Genomic DNA, 21,012 nt, shown 5'->3' on the forward strand with positions numbered 1-21,012 from the left:
CCGAGCAGCTCCAGGCCGCCGACCGCGCCGTCCAGGCGGCCGTCCACGGCTGCGCCCGCGCCGCTCCGCCCCGGCCACGCCCACGCCGTCCCGGCCGCGCCGTCCAGGCGGGCGTCCACGACCGCGCCCGTGCCGCTCCGCCCGGCCGCCGCGCGCTCCTCCTCCGCCCCGGCCATGCCCACGCCGCCTCCCCCTCTGCCTACTCGGTGGCGATGAAGCGCGGCCACGGCGCGTGCTCCGTGCTGCTGAACCTGTTGGCAGCGGAGCCCATGGTGTGGTTGTCGCCGCTCAAGTTCATCGGCGAGCTGCGGCTCCTGGAGGCGGCCCTTGCCGAGGCCAATAGGGAGCGGGAAAAGAAGATGGGCAGCAAGTACTCGGACTCCTTGCCGATACAAGGTCAGAGGCGTGCAGCTCGCGCTCTGCTACCACAGCAAGCCCAACCCGGCCACGCCGCCGGCCTGCACCTTCTGCCGCAGCTCTGCTGCATCTCCCGGCTCGTCGTCGCCGACTCCAAGGCCAAGGCCATCGCGGTCGTGTGCGCCGACCTCGAGGCCGACGAGAAGCCGACGTCGCCGCGGCTGAGCCTCCACGCGAGCTCCGCCACGGCCACGCACGCTCTCCGCTCCGCGCCGGCCATGCGTGCTCCGCTCCAACCGCGCGCGAGCTCGAGCTCACCGCCGGGCCATGCGTTGCGGTCAGCTTCGGCCACGGCCATGCGCGGCGAGTGCGAGCTCCGGCCACGGCTCCTCCTCGTGCAGCTCGGCGTGCAGATGAGAGGAGAGAGAGGGGGTGGGCAGAAGAAAAAAGAAAAGAGAGGAGAGAGAGGAGGAAAGGAGAGAGGGGGGTGGCTGACGTGGGGCAAAGGGATTGGTTAAGCAAAAGCGCCGGTGCTTCAAGACGCCCCCCGATAGCCTAGGTGTGGGCTGAGCTCGCCGGCAGTGTTTTTCATCAAATCCGACGAAAAGTGAGGTCTTAAGGGGCTGAGTGGGGCATTTTTTGCCCGCCGGCGTCCAAAAAGTGGCCTGAAAGGGCATCCTGGGACGCTAGTGGAGAAGCTCTTAGGTGGCCGAGTTTGAGGCTTGGGGGATCATGGCTTGGGGCAATGACATGTGCGTACCTGCGCGCTCACACAACCAATAATATTTTTATAAAAGGATGCCAATCCTGAGAAACTACCGTGAACAATTCAAACAAAGAGAAATACCGTAAAAATCGTTTGTCCCAACAATCCATACAAATGGTAATCGATAGCATGGTCTACCGAGGTGTGACGGGTCACTTCTTAGAGTGGGCATGCAATGCATGCAGGCTGTGTGGGCGTTGAAACGTTTTTTTCTTTTTTTGCGAGTGTGGGCGTTGAAAGTTGACGATGCTTAAGAGTATCTTCAGCCGTTGGCCCCTCAGGAGAGGCTAAAAATCGCCCCCTGGAGGCACACCGGTGCTAACCCATGCGCTGGGGGCGTGATGCCCCCCAATCACGGCGCCCATGTTATTTTAAAAAATGTAAACGCGGCACAAAAAGGCGCAAATTCATTGCAAACTTCGACGAGTTCGTTCAAACTTAAATATATTTTACAAAAAAAAAAGAAAAAAAAACTACCAGGGGCTGCCACTCGCCGTCTCCATCGCCGTCCGCCTCGCCGCTCCCCCCCCCCCCCCCCGCCGCCCGCTACATGCCGAGTAGGCTGTAGAATCGCGTGTAGTCGCCGCCGTCGTCGTCGTCGACGTCGTCATCGTCGTCGTCGCCTCCTCCGCCGCCGCCGTCCCTGCTGCATCCCTCCCCCGGTTGGCGCGGCGGGTTGGACGGTCCGAGGGCGGCCTCCTCGTCGTCGCTGTCGAGGATGACGACGCCGTGCTCGTCCTCGCGCTCGCGCTTGCGGGCTTCGATGTCCTCCAGGGCCCGGTGCTACCGGACCATCTCGTCGCGGAGGTAGTCATCCCGCGCCCACTGCAAGGCATCCTCGTCGGAGAAGCCGCCGGGCTATCTCCTCGTACTCCGGGGGGAGGCTGGGCTCCGGCTTGGGCTCGACGAGGACGAAGCGGTCGGATGGGGGGTTGGAGTCGCCGATGCGGACGCCGGAGGAGCTGCGGGTGCGCGCGCTGACCGGCGTGTCCTGGGGCTCCGGCTTGACAGGGCGGAGGCAGGGAGAGCCCGACGAGCAGCCGAACGAGGAGGAGGACGCGCCGGGCCGCTCCATGCGCCTCGGCGTCCAGGAGCTCCCACGGCGGCGGGAGAAGGTCGGGGGGGGGGGAGGGGCTGGGTACTCGAGGCGCGGCGTGTTGCCGCCCTCGATGTACTCGAGGACGGCCTCCAACGTGCGGCCGGGTACGCCCCACCACCGGCGCCGGTCCTCGGAGTTGAGCCTGCCGAAGGGCACGACGCCGTTCGTCGCCTCGAGTTGCTCGGCGTGTCGGCGGCGGAAATAGGGCTCCCAGAGCGGGCTGTCGGGGGTGTACCGCGGGCCTTCCCTCGCCGCCCGCGGCAGGGACGCGCGGATGCGTGCGATCTCCGCACGCCGCGCCGCCCCGGTGAGCGGTGGTGGCACCGGCACGCCGCCGGCGCTGATCCTCCACGACCCGGGCACCCGCATGTCCGACGGGGCCAGGTACTCGGCCTCGTGCAGATGGCGGCGGCCAAAACCATTCGCCGCCGCGCCGTCGCCTGGGAAGCGCTCGGCCATCCTTCTGAGCTGGAGACGGCGAGAGGAGGAAAAGGGAGAAGTGGGCGCGTCGACGGTGTAGTGTGCGTGCGTATCTCCGACGCGCTAGTTCTCGGCTTATATAGGTGGAAGCGTCGCGCGGTAGGCTGGCCGGCGCGTTACGCGTGGCTGGAGACGTGGCGGCCGAGGGGACGCGCGTCGCTCTGACTTCACTGCGCCGCCCGTGAGGCATCAATGGAGGCTGACCGGCGCGGCAGCGCGCGCAGCTTTGGCATTGATTCGCCGCGGGAAACGAGGTGATGAGGACGACGAAGCGGCGAGAGGGGAGCCGAGTCGCTGACGCGGCTGGCCCACGGTGCTTTCGCGTCATAAAAGATTCGCTCGGCGCCCCCGAGCGACCCCCAGCGCGCCGGGTTCGGGTTGGGTCCGCCGGCGCCAATTTCGGCTCGAACCGGCAAAAAATGAACCCCTGGGGGCGCGACTGGGCCGATTTTTTGGCACCGGCGGCCGAAAAATCGTCTGGGTGGCTTTGTTGGGGGCGCGGTTGAAAATGCTCTAAGTAACTAATAAATTAGATGGTCAAAATCTCACGGATGGCCAGCATAAAACTTGATTACCCGAAAATTGACATCTGAGCTGCCTTGTGCCATAGCATGCTCTTTGCATGTTGAGGTTCTATGTGTCGGAAAGAACCTCGTGTTTACATTTGTTTCGACCAGAGGTGGCGCTCCTTTTCTTTTTATTGGCAATAAGGTCATTTTCAACACCGATCTTTAAATAGCCTGCTAACGTCCGGACAGAACTATCTGGACGCACTTTGCCATCCAACATACTCTCTCCGTCTCAAAATGAATGTTTCAATTTTGATGTAATTTTATACTAGAGTTAGTACAAAGTTGAGACACTTATTTTGAAACGGAGGGATCTTTCAAAAAAAAATGGGAGAAGGGAGTAGATCTGTATTTGTCTGTGAAAGTGTTCGTGCCTGTAAATCGAAAATAAATCTAAGAAAATTCTGCGGAAGTCCGGACATCCTCTGTCTAATCAAAAGCCATCATGTACCTCTCTTCTCTCCGTCCGGATAACGGAAAGCCGATCCTGGGATTAGCTTTGGCGGAAGGTGATTAGCACGATGCTGCTAGTATGTTTGAAACTTGCGGAAGTATGGCTAGCATGCTATTAGTTTTGGTGGAAGGATGCTTCCAGGTTGGGATAGTTTGGCTAGCATGCATCTTTTTTTCTCGGTAATATTACCTGGCGAACGTTCGCCAAGAACACATGGCATTTTGAACGATTTTGACAACATTTTTAGTTGTATGTAGGTTGCAGTTTCTTCAGAGCGATTTGTCATTTCCTGTGATGGAAGTCTCGAAACTGTCATCTTCCCAGAAAATGCCATGTCACTATGAAGAAACAACCACCCACATACAACTAAAAATGCCATGAAAATCGTTCGAAATGCCACTCGTTCATGGCAAATGTTCGCCAGATATGAGGAAACAACTAGTTTGGTGGAAGGATAGAACTAGCATTCCATTAGTTTGAGACTTCCCCCGCGCTCCCCTCCCCCCCCCCCCCCCCCCCCCCCCCTGTTCCCTCGCCCGGGTTGATTAAATGGCGGCCTTGCGCTGCTCCCTGGCCTTGGCATGGTGGCGGTTTTAGGGTTGGGCGGTGCGGACACTTTCGGGATCGTGCAAGCCCTAGCTTGGTGATGGCGGGTGCCGCGTCTGCGTCTGCGGCATTGGAGTACAAGGAACTTGAGGAGCCGACGAATGAACTGGGCATCATTGAGGAAGACATAGATGATCTGGTGTATGAGGACATTATATATGGCAGAACAAACCATGGAGGCACACTGGCTTGCGTTTGACAAAGTAATGTATGGGGATTTCTGGTTTTACAAGAATGTGAGGAATCGCATGGGTTCTTGCACAAGCTGTCAATTTCTGATCGTTGGGTAATAACCTTTACATCATGCAATTTTCTTGCCTTGAAGATTGGGATAAAGTCATGGGAGGAGGCCTCTGGACTTTTCGAGGGTAGCCAGTGTTGTTAGCTCCCTATGATGGCTTTACAAAGCCGTCTATGATTGATCTTAACACATTCAAGATATGGATTCAGTCTCATGATCTTCCAGACGATTTTGGCCCATTGATGAGACATGGATATATATCACAAATTAAGCCTTACACATACAATAAAATTGCTTGGAAGGGGAAGGGACTAAGGAAGGCTGCATTCAGTCGTTCGTCGTGTTACAATTGGTCATGAAGGCTGTAGAACGTCTTAACACATAGATTTTCATCTGAGTCCATCTTTACGAGCGTACGTGCCCTTTCTTCCACCCCGCGCGTCACGTCGCTTTCTTCCTGGCCTCCTTGGCGCGGCCCATTTTGCGGATACCGAGGGACATGCCGAGGACGTACCCATCGACGAGGGGCTCAGGCACCACGGAGAAGAGGAACCACAGGAGGGCGTGCGGCCAGTAGGGCGCGCACCGAGGCTCGTACCCAATGTAGCGCACGGCGGCGCGGGCATACGTCTCCGGTGACGGGGCAAACAGGGAGGCCTGCCTAATTGAGGCCATCTTCGTCGCCACGTACATGGGTACCTGCCCAAATAAGAGAGATTAATTCAGTTCGATGGATGAGCTGACACTGATAAGTGCATAACTCCTGATTATTACTGCCTTGGACTGACACTAATGAGTGCTCCTACCCCGTAAAAAAAATTGAGTGCGCCAACTGTTTCTACACGTCATGGTTCCAGTTTCTTGTTTTTTTAGTTGATTTCGGTTTCTTGTTGAACTATGCGAACTAACTTGTGCCACAATGAGAAAATCCATGTGTTCGTTGGGAGGGCCAGCAAAGACTTTTAACTGGTCAGGTGGTAGATCACAAAAATACCAAAATATTATCATTTGTATTTTTCTAAATGCACCGTGGAGTCCCCTTTTCGAAAAAAAAAACACAAACAGGAACATCACGATGGCTGACATGCAAAATACGGAGATAACTGAAATGCAACAGCCCTCTACAAGAGTGATTAGCTAGTACTGTACCTGGCATTGCACATCGATGCCTTTGTTCTTATACTCGACATATAGGCTTCGCGAGAATTGATCAGCATATCTGAGAAATTGGAAACACATTAGTTTCATTACCTGTTCTCAGAAATAGTTGAGTTCAAACAACAGAAAACACTATCATTGTGCCTTGTGAGTGGGTATGTAACTTTCTTCCGAGCACGCACGCACACATACTTCTTGTGAGTTACTCCCTCTGTCCCATAATGTAGGACGTTTTTTGACACTACTGTAGTGTCAAAAAACGTCTTACATTATGAGACAGAGGGAGTAGTATCTAGTTACAATATGAACTTTTTGAAACAAATAAATGCATGTTGTATAATCTAGAGAAACCAGTGACCTGCAAACAAAAAATATAGAGAAATGAAATATCATCTTTGTACTACCTATCCTAGTGTGTGCAATTTGTACCTTTACAGTTGCGAATGATGTAATCGCTTTGGTATCACTGTGTTACCCTATGGCAAGGGTCTGCAGATTTGAGCAAGGTCAAATTGCCATATTTTCTTTAAAGTAAAATTGTTGTATAAATCAAGGGTATAATTCACTCATTACTGGCCTCATTGGCATCAAAGTGCCAATGAATACTCAATTTTAGTATTTATCCATCTTTCTTACACCTGAGATGTGCCTTATTTAGAACGAAAACAATGAATATGAGGAAATTCAGCTGTGTTTACATTATGCTTATTATAGAGAAGTTTGGAGATAAAATCGGTGAGATAGAATTTTTAGTTCTAAGAATTCATGTAATTATTTTCCAATATATGTTACGTGGCTTCCGAGTCTAACCGTGGACTTGACATGTCGGGAAGGAGAAAAGTGGTTAATGGAACAAAATGTGAATAATAAATGCCATGATTGTGTGAAGATAAAGATAATTTGAAATCGGTTAACACTTGGCTTACTTGTGTGACACACTATCGTTACTGAGCACATATCAAGCAAATCAGATGAAACATGCTATTGATTCAAATGAGATGCCGGTTCCTACTTATGTATGATGTGATTTATGTTGATAACAAAAGGAACAAAAACCTAGAACGAGTGAACGACATCCTCCTCTTAACGGACTTCATAATCATGGTTCTTTTTAGGCGAATCACTTCGTAATCAAGGTTAAAATAATGCACTCTTTTTAAAGTTTGTGCGTTCATATTTAACACCTATAGCAAGTATGAAACTAACTTCAAAAGTGGTGCCGAGCAGTACTCACGCCTTGGTGGCGGCGTAGACGGTGTAGAGCGGGGTGGACGGCATGATGGAGGCGGCGCCGGATCCGATGTTCACCACGGCGCCGCGCTTGCGCTCCACCATGCCAGGGAGCACGGCGTGCGTCACCCGGGTGACGGCCTCGACGTTGAGGCGTATCAGGTTCCTCCTGAGCTCCTCGTCCACCTCGTGGAAGTAGCGGGCATACGGGTAGCCGTGACCCGCATTGTTGACGAGCACGCCGACGTCGAGTCCCCGGATGGACTCCGCCAGCACGGCCACGTTAGCGGCGAGTCCGTCGGCGGCGAAGTCGATGACGAAGGTGCGCACCTCAGCGCCGGGGAACCTAGCGCTGACCTCTTTGGAGACCGCGGCGAGCTTCTCGGGGCTGCGGCCGACGAGGACGAGGCCGAGCCCGGCGGCGGCGAGCTCGAAGGCGAGCGCGCGGCCGATGCCGTCCGTGGCGCCCGTGACGACGGCCCATGCACCGTAGCGGCGGCGCAGCGGCTTGGCGGGACGGAGGAAGGCCGCGTAGAGCCACAGCGCAAGGCGCACCGCGGCGCGCGACGCGACGAGGAGGCCCACCGCCGCGAGCGCCTGCGCCCACGCCGGCTGCGCGCTTGCCCCGGCCATGCGATGGGAAGGAAGCGAACGCGGCCGCTACGGGTGAGACTGTTGGGCAGAGGGGAGGTGCGTAGCTCAAGCTGGGCGATGGTGCGGTCGACAGCCATGCATATATAGCCCCGGCAAGTGGATGATGGCTGGCTGCTTGCTGTGGAGTTTCGTGGGCTCGAGCGCCACTTGCTGGTGTTAACTTATAAATTAACTGATTATTTTTGTAAGCCATTAATAGAATATTGGAGTCCTCGGAAGGATGACGGAATACATGCAGGGATTTCAAAGGCAATCCCATTCCTCCCCCCCCCCCCCCCCCCCCCCCCCCCCCCCCCACACACAAAAGGCAATCCCGTTCCCAGCTGCAGAAGTGATTATCAGCACATTTGTGGGAATATGATACATGTCATGCTCCGCAGGGTTTTTTTTTTTTGCCAAAATATTTTGTAGGAAAATTTCATAATGTATTATTTAACGTTTGTTCCAACAATCCCTAGGAGCGCCAACCGGTAGCACATTATCCATGTATCTAAGCATTCTCACAGTGTATGACAGAGTAGGTTCTTAGAGTGGGCATGCAATGCATGCAGGTTGTGTGGGCGTTGAAAGTTGACGAGGCTCAAGAGTAAATTGGGTAGTCAAAATCTCACGGATGGCAGGCGTAGTAGTTGAAGTTGAATCCCCTGCTTCTGCTTTTGCGCCACACGAATTATGCAGCACGCTCTTTGCGTGCTGACGTTCTTGGTGTCAGAACGAAACACATGCGTCTCCCCCTACCAACCAACCAAACCAGTACATAATCGCCAAGCTATCACGAAAACATGTGCACAGAATAATACAATTAACGATACTCTTAACACTACCACGAACACCTTCCCAGTTCATATGAGAAGTAAACAAAAATGTATTACACAAATTACAAAACTCTTTTGAGGTGTCTCTCGTTTTCCGATAGCATAAAAAGTCATGAGATCTACACTATATAGGTCCAAACACCAGAAGATTTTCATTTCGAAAAAAACACCGGAAGATTTTGTACTGCTTCATTTTGCCTCTGGAGCAAAGCAAAGCCCCGTTTCTAGAACCAAAGCTATCTTCCCGCGCTCTTCTGCTTGCCTTTCTTCAGGTCCTTCTTGGAACTAGTCGATGCGCTGGCCTCTTCCTCCGCCTTTTGTTCAGCCTCCAGCACGGCCAGCTGAAAATGCGCACAGAATGAGTTGACATATAAATTCATAAAAAAGATTGATCAGATATATTGGAATCCCTTCAAGCAAAATACCTCATCGAGTATGGGTTTCAGTTCCTTGAATCGAGTTTCAGCAAGATCAAATCCATCCTTGCGGAGCTCCTGGCATCGGGTGCGCAAAGATTAAATACAATATACAGCCTAGAATAGAATACTCGATAAGCAACGAAGGGCAACCTTTCCGGTGTGTTGAGTGTGCTCATAGGCAGCCATTTGCCAGTACATATTTGTTCTCTTGTAGAAATCCCTCAGTGATTCTCCTGGCTTCAAACACAAAAATATGGGAATCAATAAATAAATAATGATTTGGTTTCCAGTCTGCTGCAGGTAACAAGCAGCTGGCCAAAAATTGCTCCACGATAAACATCCGAAGGATGACTTCAGACACCACACCCATAGCCAGGAACAGATCCACAAAGAATAGAAGGAATAAATAATGCTAATCAATTGCAACATTACCGTTGGTGTCCTTTGAGAATCAGAAAGACCAAGGATGACCCTGATTTGTTCTATCCGGGCACGTTTCTCTTTTCTGCGCAATTTCTTACGTTCACCCTTCAGTAGAGCCACAGCACCGGACACAGCTACATTCTTCTCAGCCTCTTCATCGGACTACACAGGAAGAATAGAATTAATAACCAAACAATATGAGTGAAAACACTGATCACAAAGGAAAAGAAAGATAAACATCAGCATAAATCTCATAAAGTGAGAAACTCCACCATGGGACTAACCATGCGTACCTACTTCTTTTATAACCTCCAAATAGGGAGTAGGGCATTTTGAAGGACGAGCTCCATGGAGCTCCTTTTTTAATTTATTTTTTCCAAAAGATCATATTTTGACGTTCCAAAAAAATTCTGGAAAAAATCATACACGTTCATATGGATGTGTTTTACATGTGTGTAAAGTCTGACGATGAAATACATTATGGTGAGAGCTACACACAAAAAAAATCGTGCAATATTTGTAATAGTGAACTGTGAGTGTACTGTTCACCATTTTCAAAATCAGAATTTTATCTTTTTTTTGTGTAGCTCTCACCATAATGTATATCATCTTCAAATTTTACACACATGTAGTATACATCCGTATGAATGTGTGTGATTTTTTTAGTATTTTTTGAAACTTCACAATGTGATTTTGAAATTTTTCAAAATAAAGAGCTCCATGGAGCTCGTCCTCCATTTAGCATTTTTGTCAAATAGGTTAGTTTATCACAAAAAAGACTCTGCCGTTATCAACTACTTACAATTTCCTGTCAATATTGTACCAACCAAAAGCTACAAAAACAATAAATAATTACGGAGAACTGGCAGCTCAAGTTGACAGCTCAGGCAAGCATGCCAAACTGCCAGAGGCATTTTGGGTAACCCTGAGTGCAATAGTCAATACGAAATGAGCACTTTACCAACAGCCCAACTTTACTATAGTGTTCATGAATGACAACATATACCAACAAACTAAGGCTGGGGCCTCTGTAGTTCCAAATATTTCTGCCACAAAATATTATAATGTTGGATCTATGGAAAAATGCTCGCCTATGACGCTCTTAAAACATTGATTGCTATCCCTCAAGTGGAAAGTGTTGGTGGAACGGTTTCTCACCAGCTCGTCTATCATGCAGAATTTTAGCCTAACGCATATACTAACGTGTATTCTTGAAACAAAATAGGCTGGAAATTAGCAGCTCATCTGGTTTTTGGCAACAATTGTTGAAAACATCAAACTAAAATATTTTCCTTGTTTTACAAAAAAATTAAAAATCTTACAGGAAGTATATAGAACTGGCTAGAATCAGATTAATCAGTCACAACCCATGTCAAACTTAGCAAGATTTTAAGAAGTACGAGTATGACTGTAAGCAGGGGAAACCAAGTGGGTAATACTGTTCTCCTGAACATGTGCACAATATGAACCTTAAATCAAACTGCATACCTCCTCCTCATCTTCATCTGTCTCCATAGCATCATCTGCACTATCATCTTCATCGTCCTCATCCTCATCCTCCTCATCGTCATCATCGGACATTTCTAACCATTCGGACTCAGATGCCTGCACAAAAACGGAAATCAAAGGTGAGTTCTGATATTTTTGGGGGAATAATTATGAAACAACTAGCAGATAATTTGTTGCGTACTCCAATAAAAATGAACTATATCAGGGAAAGACAATCTTCAACTGACCGGTATGATACACTTCCACTCATCTAGTTTGCTAAGGTTAAGTGAATACAGATCATCAAGAGTAATTTCTCTATCTTTCACTTCCATCATTCCTCCATATAAGTATAGCGTATCTTTCCCTACAGCCATTGATGCATTGATACGACCAATGGGCTTAATTGCCTGTTATTACCAAAAAATAAGTGAGCAACGGAAGTGTCATTCATCAAAGATGGTCTTTGAATAATTGTCCGGCATGGGAATTACCTCTGGAGTTGCTTCTTGTTCTGTTGAATCAGACATGACATCAGAGTTTTGGCTTGAGCCAACTTTGTTTAAGGTTAGACTCTTGGTCAAGTGATTAGAAACTCCACCGACTTCAGATTGAACATCAGTAGCTTCTTCCGAGCAGTCCATGGTATCATCATCCTCATTACCAATATTACTTTCTGAATCATTTGCTGTTTCCTTTCTTTTGATATCCTTTGTCTGTGCATGGTAAACCACTGTCAGCATAGTGTTATAATAATAACTAAATAAGCATTCAAGACAGCTAAATTTGCCATTTGCTAGGCAGAGATACAAACATCACTACATATTTAAGTTCAAAATTTGTGCACTTATGCACAACAGCTATACCCCATACCACAAAATTAGCTGTCTATCTCACAATTAATAAAAGGCATTTCTGCAGATTAATTGGTACAGTAGCTTTGTGCCTGATTTCTTAAAAAATGAGCTCCTGCTTGCGTAGGGTCTGACCACTTTGGTACGCAGCCTGATTTCTTACAGATTATCAATTATAAACAGGATATGGCTGATCACATGATTACATTAATTTGAGGAATCACCTTATTTTTAGCAGGCTTGTCTTTCCTGAGCTCTAAAGGATACCTGAGACATCCAGGGAAAGCAATATATTCAACACACAAACAGAATGCAAAAACTACTAGGAACAACCTTTTCACATCTAGGCTTTACTGTTAACATTTAAACTAAGAATATGTGAACTGTAAGCCAGTAGAATGTATTTTATTTCAGAACTAAAACCACGACAAGTACTCCCTCCGTCCCAAAATAAGTGACTCAACTTTGTAGTCAAAGTTGAGTCACTTATTTTGGGACGGAGGGAGTATTATGGAACAGAGGGAATACTATATAATTTCCAGAATAGTTTAGTTATCTACAATCTAGATAACCACAAGAAGATTAAAGGGAAAGTTCAATCCAAGACATGATAGTTTATTGCTTCAATTCAATGATACTAAAAGTTGGCCAAGAGCAAAACATATGGTATGCCTGACTGTGGTATGTTGCTAACAGTAACATATTTTGTTGCAGCAGCTACAGTAATTTGCCGGACCAAGCTGACACATCCATTTTTCTTTTACTGGCATGTGCCCATGCGTTGCAACGGATCCAAAGTAGAATAGTACTTGTTCACAAACTTGAGCGCACTAAAAATATACATAGTTCTGAAAGAAAACACTTTAGTTTTGATATACATATACCACTAAAAAAAATATGTTTCACTCAAAATATATTCCTCGGGATGTTTTGATGAGGTGAGAGAGGGATGTGGTTGGTTTCAAGATACTAAGGGGTTTTCTGCAAATTGGAACAGAGAAGTGGGCTATTGATGCAAAAAGACCACAACTTACTTCACAGTCGTTAGATGCAGATCTAATGGTCAGAAATGATGGATGGCAGACACACCATCATCACCAACCGAGTCTTTTATAGAAGTAGAGAAATACCCACAATAGCACAAATTAATGACAGACAAACAAGCAGGATTATGAATACTTAATCTGAATTTATTCCACCAAGCGATTGTTGTCGCAATCATTCTTCTTAAAGAATGCCACCGACCTTAATGACAGACAAATAAGCAGGGTCATGAATAATTCAATTTGAATTTATTCCAGAGTAACTGGTGTCTCGGTCGTTCTTCTTAAAGAATGTTACCAGGTGCTAGTGCCTGTCTGGCTGAGTTTTTTGCAGCTAATTTTATTTCCATTAAATATAAACAAAATGAAATATTAAATTTGCACAAATGGTGATAAAATAAAGCATACCAACGGTGATTGTCCAACTGGAATCCATACAGCTCGTTCATGAACATGCTCATAAGGACATCAGCTACAAATAGAAATATGGGAGTGAAATTAGTTTCACAGCATATGGAAATACCCCTTAGAGTTTGAAGATTTGAAGCAGCTCTTTGGTTCGTAAAAAAGAATAACCATCTTAATCACCAAAACGATGAAACATAGTGCACATGATATTTGAAATGTAAAATAGAACAATCTAAGTAGGTAAGCATAGAGCAAGCAAAGTTCGGTTCAACTTACCTTCGACTTCCATATCTACTACGCCGCCAAAAAGGACAGCCCTTTTCTTGTGAACACACATTGAAAACCCAGCTCTGGGGCCAGGTGGCATCCCAGTCTTCTTAACCTATCAAGGGTTCAAGTGGGAAACAAGTAAACATTGCAAGACATTCAGCCGGGATATGCAGGTCTGGAATAAAAATTTAAAACATTGGCAGATAAATCCTTGGACTTAAGTACATGGGAGTACAGAACTCAATAGATACCAAATTAAAGAGAAATGCAAGATTTGACCTTATTCCACTCCCAAGTACGAGGATCAAGAGACCACATATCTGCATGAACTGTTCCTTTTTCTGATGCATTTTTGTCAGAAGAAACTTCTTTAAAATATCCACCATACATATATATCTACAGAAAAACAACCATTAATAAACTTACATAGCTACATATTAAACAATAAAGGACTCAGCGTAACAGGTCACATTTTGCAGGTATTATGCCACACTTATTGAATAGTCATTGACACAAACAATTAAAGGTTGCCAGAACTGGTTAAACAGAGCAAAATTTTGATATTTGTTGAGCAAACACGTGCAGTACATCAATCTATCACCATATCATCATCTTGAAGAAATATATTTCTTTCTTATGACACCTTGTTACGGCAAAAACATCAGTTGCCACATAAGAAATTATCAATCATAACAAGAGCACTCCCAATAGCAAATAACATGTGATACATTAATAACTAAAAATTGTTATGGAGTTACATCAACAACCATTTATGAAGTATCAGCATACTAACTATCGAGGTAAAAAACAGAGGCTTGCCTGATCTTGGTAAACAACAAGCTGAAAGCCACTTCTTGGACTTGGCCACAGGCACCCAGGACGAGGCTTAATTTCCTCCCACTAAAACACCAACATTATCAGTAAGAATATTGAATTACATGGTTTACATGTTACTAATATATACTTTATGTTGCTAGCAGTACTGACGGAAAAACAACATGGTGTACTCACCTTGAAATTATCCAGATCAAAAACATGCAGATCATTGTAGTACCTGCAGAAGATATGATTATCAATTGAATCCATATCATATTAAGTTCTTAATTGTTCACAACATACTCTATGCCATGAGTTCTTTTTGTGTTTCTTTGTTGGATGATCAACTGTAAGACTGTTACACTACTACTCAATCGGTACATTACTTGTAACTAGGACATAACTCCTAATACTTCTATAAAAATATCATACATTATTAAACATTACTAAAAATAACTTCACCACAAGCTAAACGTACTAACCTCACTTCCCTAAGAGTGTCATAGAAGCCGCCAAATAGCACAATCTTGTGCTTGTAAAGGACCTGTGGAAAGAAACACATACCAGTTTACACAAATGACTGAAGGAAAAAAAGGGATCAAATTTATATTATCGGCAAATTATATTAATTTACATATATTTATTCAGATCACTACATAGATTGCCTGATTCAATATCTCTTGTATTGAGGCACTAGGTTGTCCAAATATGGTCATTCAACAGAATTACCTAATATGATTGCATCACAACCACATGTTTCCTACAACTATGCTGGTAGCCTGGTGCTTATAATGCACAAAACTTTAAGGAAAACAGGGCCGTAATACTCCCTCCGTCCGAAAATACTTGTCATCAAAATGGATAAAAAGAGATGTATCTGGAACTAATATACATCTAGATACATCTTTTTTTATTCATTTTGATGACAAGTATTTCTGGACAGAGGGAGTAGTTAACAAGTGGTTTCAACATAAAGACACTAACCATTCTGTGTCCTGAACGTGCACTTGGACATCCCTTGGCAAGAATTTGTTCCCACTGATTTGTTTTGAGATCCAGTGTCCAGAAGTCCTGCAGTAGAAAACAAGCCAAGGGATAAGAGATGTACCATATTTATGACTGTTAAACTTAAGATGCATATTACAGCCAGATAACCCCTGATGTTAAATCAGAAAGAAAGAAGCAAATCAGGAACAAAATAAATTGTATCATCTATCATGTGTAGCAGTAGCACATCCAAATAAAAGACAGGCGGACCATGGTAAAGAGCCTTCTATTCCTTGATTTATAAGTGGCAACAAACTCCCAGGCTTAATCTCTACAAATGAAATTTCAACACATACTTTCATAGACATATAGGATTAGCATCTCTCTTGGTTCAAATTTGAAAGAAAAAAAAACTTCAGAGGCCGAAGCTGTCGGGACAGTTTATCATCACGGATATGTGAAATGCTTAATGCCAAGAAAAAAAAAACCCAAGCAGTTATGAGAACATTTAGACTAACATACTTAGTCTTCTACCTTGTAATGATGAAAACGTTCTTGGTTTGGTGAAGTGAATTCCCCACCTGAAACATCAATAAAAAGAAAAATAAATCCAGTTGACTGAAATAGCACCTTACTCGTAGAATGTCCTCATGTGTGTAAAAGTTTTATTACCAAACATGTATACGTTATTCTTCCATGCAACTGTCTGGTGAGCACTTCGTGGAGGTGGACTGTTAGGACTAGATACCAACTTCCACTCATTTTTCTCTACATCGTAACGATAAAGATCACCATAAACAAAGGTCTGCAGAAACATATAGACAATATTCAGCACTACTGAAATTATTTGCCTTCCAGAGGGAACTTATTAAAATTATCAAGGAAAAACATTAACCAACCATTATATTATTATGGAAGCGCAATGACAGGAGATAAAATTTATAGAATATACAGGAATACCCATAAATGAAAGAGCATGGCAAAATCGGTGAAATATATTTATCATATTATTCATGTCACATGAGGCAAAATGTCCAGATTGCAGAAGATATGTTCTCCACCTTGCTACCATTGTAGAACTCTCCACCATACAGAATTAGTTCTGTATCTTTCGATGGGTTTATGGTAAGCTGCATATGAGAAAGAATAATGTCAAAATTGGCAATTAAATCTCCATAAAATCTACTTGCTCGGCTCAAAAGTCATATACGTATCTTCTGTGTAGCATTGGCAATAATATAAGTAACACACAGATTAATTATTATATTTTAACAAAAAAAAACATGTTGAAAGCACTCCACAAAATGAAGAACTTTTATTTGGACATAGCTCAATCGTATAATGATAAACATTTGTTAAATAATTCCACTGAAAATTCTCATTGCCTCATAGAGATTTTCAGACCTTTTGCTCATATACAATGAGACCGAGTAATCTAACTTCTAAGCACCTAATTGAACACGACCATCACAAGATTCACAAGCATAGAAATTAATGTTACACAGTTCTTTTCAGCATATGGATAGACAAGATTCTTTCAGTAACTGTCATTATTTTTGAGTCTCTGCAAGGCCTCACCGAGCCATTGGACCGGGGAGATGGTGCAGGGACATTCTCCTCCACATGAACCTCCTTCTTCTTCGCTTCCTCCTTCTGTATATTCTTCTGCAGTATAGTAAAGCCCAACAGGGGAAAATAAGCAAAATGGGATGAAGTACAGCAACTGCTGAACAGGACGTAACAGCAACTGCTGAACAGCAGCAAGTGAAGCACTGGAAAGCGAGCTGATCGAAATAAACGGAGAGGTGAGGCGGAGAGGAAGGGGATACTGACGAGGATGGCGTCGATGTCGTCCTCCTCGCCGACCTTGCCGGCCTCGCGGCGGGCGCGCTTCTCCTCTCCCTTGGCCGTCTTACGCTCCGTCTTCTCCTTCCCCTTCCCCGGCTTCTTCTGCTTCTTCCCCATCTCTCCGGCTACTTCACTTCGCGGCGGAGGCGGGGCTAAGACCTCACTTCTCTGGCGCGGGAGCGGCGGCGGCGGCGGCGGCGGCGAGAGAGCTAAAACCTCACGGGGAGAAGGGGAGAGAAGGGTGTTTGGGAGTGGAGCCGGCGCTCAATCTGGGCCTTTGTGGGCTAACAGCCTGTTTTTCGAGATTTTGGGCCCAGCAAGTCAGCACCGAAACGGAGGCCTTCCTTTCTCCAACCAAGAGAAGTAAACTTTCCCCCTAGGCCAAAAACCCTAAGGGTTTCGATCTCTTCCGGCGGCCACCGTCGGAATCCATTATCTCCCACTATCTGTCGACCTGATCGGCAGTATTGGGATAGGGTTTGTTCCTCTCCTACTTGGCGGTCTCGTCAAGGGGGGGAAGGAGTCAACTGGGACAGATTGGATCGGTGAGATGGCGGAGAACACAAGATCGCAAAAGATGAAGGGAGCGGAAACCACGGAGGAACTGCTCGCGAGGCTCACCCTGCAGGAAGAGGAAGAGGATGATTTCATCTGGGAGGAGGAATTGTCAGATACGGCGGAACCGGCGAAGTGGCTGGCGATAGCTAGGGTCCATACATCAAAAACCTTCAGTCCCAATGTTTTGTATGGGGACATGAGGGCAGCATGGAACCCGGCTAGACCGGTGGTGTGGAGGAAAATCCATGCTAATCTCTTCACGGCGTAGTTTGGATGCCTGGGGGACTGGAACAAGGCGATGTTTGATGGTCCATGGTTGTTCAGAGATCAGGCAGTGATATTGGAGGAGTACGACGGATTTAAGAACCCAGAATCGTTTAGGCTGGATAAATTAGCTGTTTGGGCACAAATCCATGGCCTACCCGATAAGTTCTTGATTGAGCCAGCAGTCAAAGGCTTGGCAACCAGGATTGGGGAGGTGCAAGAGGTGCAGCTGAAGTTACCAGCAGGCTTTTTTGGCGAGTTTGTCAAGGTCAGGGTGAAGGTTGACATCAACGCTAAGATCAAGAGGTTTGTCACATGGAAGAAGGGAGAAGAAAGGGTCCGTTATCGGGTCAAATATGAAAAACCACCCGTCCTCTGCTTTAACTGCGGCGAGTTTGAGCATTGGCATGAGGAGTGTGGAGATGGAGAGCACGATGAATCAAAGTTTGAGTGGGGGGAATTTCTGTATGCGGACACCACACGCTTCAGACCTGTAGGACGGGGGAACTTCACGCCACAGCGCGGTAGGGGAGGAGCCAGATCAGGTGGGCGTGGAAGGGGTCGTGAAGCCCACAACCCTAATTAGAGTTGGCGTTTCAATGCATGCCAGCAACATCCAGATACCAATGCTTCGGCTGCGGTGGACAGAGCGAGGGATGATGGAGCTGACGCAAGCAAAATCCCGTTGGAGGAGGGGTAGAGCAAGATCATGCCCAGCTTTCACACAAAAGACTTTCTGTTGAGAATGGAGCTAGCTCGTCGGAGGCAGACAGGGTTGGAGGGAATCAGTCGAGGGAGTTGGTAGTCGCTCAGGCACTAGTCCCCACCCTGTCTATGTATCGCCCAGGAAAGAGAGCAAGAGGCCAAAGAAAGCTAGGGCTGATGATGATCCGGAGACGATGGCAGGTACAAGCAATGACAAGAATGGTGTAGTTGAAGCAACAACATCCAATGCAACATCGGCGGGCTCCCGTGAGGAGTACCGTCGGGCACAATGAGTATCTTAAGCTGGAACTGTCGTGGGGCGGAAAGGCCGCGACAGTTCAAGAACTACGCGATTTAGCGCGTAACTTTGCCCCTACCTTTCTTTGTATTGTTGAGACTCGGGTAGATAAAACAAGGGTAGAAAATTTAGCTGGATCTACTGGCTATGACAATGGCTATGCTGTAAGTAGCGAAGGAAGAAGTGGTGTTTTAGGGATTTGTTGGAACAACCCGATAAAGATCGAAATACTTGGTTATTATGTTTATCACATTGACTGTTCTGTGGACGAACCGGATAGGGAAAAGTGGAGGTTGACACTCTTTTATGGTGAAGCACAAACAAATCTAAGGCACATGATTTGGGACACGATGAAGGGAATCAGCACTTTGTCGGACTTTCCGTGGGTTTGCATAGAAGACTTTAATGAAGTATTTGTTGGGGGACGTAGTAATTTCAAAAAAAATTCCTACGCACACGCAAGATCATGGTGATGATATAGCAACGAGAGGGGAGAGTGTTGTCTACGTACCCTCGTAGACCGAAGCGGAAGCGTTGACACAACGTAGAGGAAGTAGTCGTACGTCTTCCCGGTTCAACCGATCCAAGCACCGTTACTCTGGCACCTCCGAGTTCTTAGCACACGTTCAGCTCGATGACGCTTCCTGGGCTCCGATCCAGCAAAGCTTCGGGGAGGAGTTCCGTCAGCACGACGGCGTGGTGACGATCTTGATGTTCAACCGTCGCAGGGCTTCGCCTAAGCACCGCTACAATATGACCGAGGTGTAATATCGTGGAGGGGGGCACCGCACACGGCTAAGGAACGATCACGAAGATCAACTTGTGTGTCCATGGGGTGCCCCCTGCCCCCGTATATAAAGGAGTGGAGGAGGGGAGGGCCGACCCTCTCTATGGCGCGCCCTAGGGGAGTCCTACTCCCGCCGGGAGTAGGATTCCCCCTTTCCTAGTCCAACTAGGAACCCTTCCATGTAGTAGGAGTAGGAGAGAAGGAAAGGGAAGAGAGAAGGAGAAGGAAGGAAGGGGGCGCCCCCCTCCCTAGTCCAATTCGGACTAGTCCAAGGGGAGGGGTGCGGCCACCCTTTTGGCCCTTTCTCTCCTTTCCCGTATTGCCCAAAGAGGCCCAATACGAATTCACGTAACTCTCCGGTACTCCGAAAAATACCCGAATCACTCGAAACCTTTCCGAACTCCGAATATAGTCATCCAATATATCAATCTTTACGTCTCGACCATTTCGAGACTCCTCGTCATGTCCCCGATCTCATCCGGGACTCCGAACTCCTTCGGTACATCAAAACTCATAAACTCATAATAAAACTGTCATCGAAACCTTAAGCGTGCGGACCCTACGGTTCGAGAACAATGTAGACATGACCGAGACACGTCTTCGGTCAATAACCAATAGCGGGACCTAGATGCCCATATTGGTTCCTACATATTCTACCAAGATCTTTATCGGTCAGACCGCATAACAACATACGTTGTTCCCTTTGTCATCGGTATGTTACTTGCCCGAGATTCGATCGTCGGTATCCAATACCTAGTTCAATCTTGTTACCGGCAAGTCTCTTTACTCGTTTCGTAATACATCATCTCGCAACTAACTCATTAGTTGCATTGCTTGCAAGGCTTAAGTGATGTGTATTACCGAGAGGGCCCAAAGATACCTCTCCGACATTCAGAGTGACAAATCCTAATCTCGAAATACGCCAACCCAACAAGTACCTTTGGAGACACCTGTAGAGCACCTTTATAATCACCCAGTTACGTTGTGACGTTTGGTAGCACACAAAGTGTTCCTCCGGTAAACGGGGGTTGCATAATCTCATAGTCATAGGAACATGTATAAGTCATGAAGAAAGCAATAGCAACATACTAAACGATCGGGTGCTAAGCTAACGGAATGGGTCATGTCAATCAGATCATTCAACTAATGATGTGATCCCGTTAATCAAATAACAACTCTTTGTCCATGGTTAGGAAACATACCCATCTTTGATTAACAGGCTAGTCAAGTAGAGGCATACTAGTGACACTCTGTTTGTCTATGTATTCACACATGTATTATGTTTCCGGTTAATACAATTCTAGCATGAATAATAAACATTTATCATAAAATAAGGAAATAAATAATAACTTTATTATTGCCTCTAGGGCATATTTCCTTCAGTATTACACCCGGATGAACAAGTGGGCGTTGGG

The 21,012-nt window shown here is 46.5% G+C and overlaps 2 protein-coding genes across 2 annotated transcripts; both read right to left on the minus strand.

Annotated features, from left to right (window-relative positions):
• Positions 1 to 4,801: 4,801 nt before the first annotated feature.
• LOC123045797 (very-long-chain 3-oxoacyl-CoA reductase 1) lies at positions 4,802 to 7,678 on the minus strand. The gene is made up of 3 exons (XM_044468974.1): positions 6,965 to 7,678; positions 5,722 to 5,791; positions 4,802 to 5,271 (listed from the first exon to the last, which is right to left on the minus strand). The coding sequence occupies exons 1-3, from the start codon at positions 7,591 to 7,593 to the stop codon at positions 5,014 to 5,016; spliced, it is 957 nt and encodes a 318-aa protein (XP_044324909.1). The 5' UTR covers positions 7,594 to 7,678; the 3' UTR covers positions 4,802 to 5,013.
• Positions 7,679 to 8,411: 733 nt separating this feature from the next.
• LOC123045799 (kelch domain-containing protein 4) lies at positions 8,412 to 17,269 on the minus strand. The gene is made up of 20 exons (XM_044468975.1): positions 16,971 to 17,269; positions 16,716 to 16,802; positions 16,199 to 16,267; positions 15,810 to 15,942; positions 15,672 to 15,718; positions 15,135 to 15,221; positions 14,633 to 14,694; positions 14,346 to 14,388; positions 14,154 to 14,234; positions 13,614 to 13,730; positions 13,341 to 13,446; positions 13,065 to 13,128; positions 11,838 to 11,880; positions 11,254 to 11,475; positions 11,008 to 11,169; positions 10,760 to 10,876; positions 9,281 to 9,433; positions 8,999 to 9,085; positions 8,855 to 8,923; positions 8,412 to 8,770 (listed from the first exon to the last, which is right to left on the minus strand). Exons 1-20 carry the CDS (start codon positions 17,100 to 17,102, stop codon positions 8,666 to 8,668), a joined length of 1,986 nt encoding a protein of 661 aa, XP_044324910.1. The 5' UTR covers positions 17,103 to 17,269; the 3' UTR covers positions 8,412 to 8,665.
• Between the last annotated feature and the right edge of the window lie 3,743 nt (positions 17,270 to 21,012).

The sequence above is a fragment of the Triticum aestivum genome, chromosome 2B (assembly GCF_018294505.1).
Source record: "Triticum aestivum cultivar Chinese Spring chromosome 2B, IWGSC CS RefSeq v2.1, whole genome shotgun sequence".
Classification (NCBI taxonomy): Eukaryota; Viridiplantae; Streptophyta; class Magnoliopsida; order Poales; family Poaceae; genus Triticum; species Triticum aestivum.

What these genes read in the sequence shown, in the direction of transcription:
- LOC123045797 (XM_044468974.1), bottom strand. Translation starts at nt 7,593, where the DNA reads ATGGCCGGGGCAAGCGCGCAGCCGGCGTGGGCGCAGGCGCTCGCGGCG. An exon ending in GTCTACGCCGCCACCAAGGC is followed by an intron (nt 5,792 to 6,964) that starts GTGAGTACTGCT and finishes CCAATTTCTCAG; the next exon opens with ATATGCTGATCAATTCTCGC. An exon ending in GCATCGATGTGCAATGCCAG is followed by an intron (nt 5,272 to 5,721) that starts GTACAGTACTAG and finishes TTATTTGGGCAG; the next exon opens with GTACCCATGTACGTGGCGAC.
- LOC123045799 (XM_044468975.1), bottom strand. Translation starts at nt 17,102, where the DNA reads ATGGGGAAGAAGCAGAAGAAGCCGGGGAAGGGGAAGGAGAAGACGGAG. An exon ending in ACGACATCGACGCCATCCTC is followed by an intron (nt 16,803 to 16,970) that starts GTCAGTATCCCC and finishes ACTATACTGCAG; the next exon opens with AAGAATATACAGAAGGAGGA. An exon ending in CTCCCCGGTCCAATGGCTCG is followed by an intron (nt 16,268 to 16,715) that starts GTGAGGCCTTGC and finishes TCTCATATGCAG; the next exon opens with CTTACCATAAACCCATCGAA.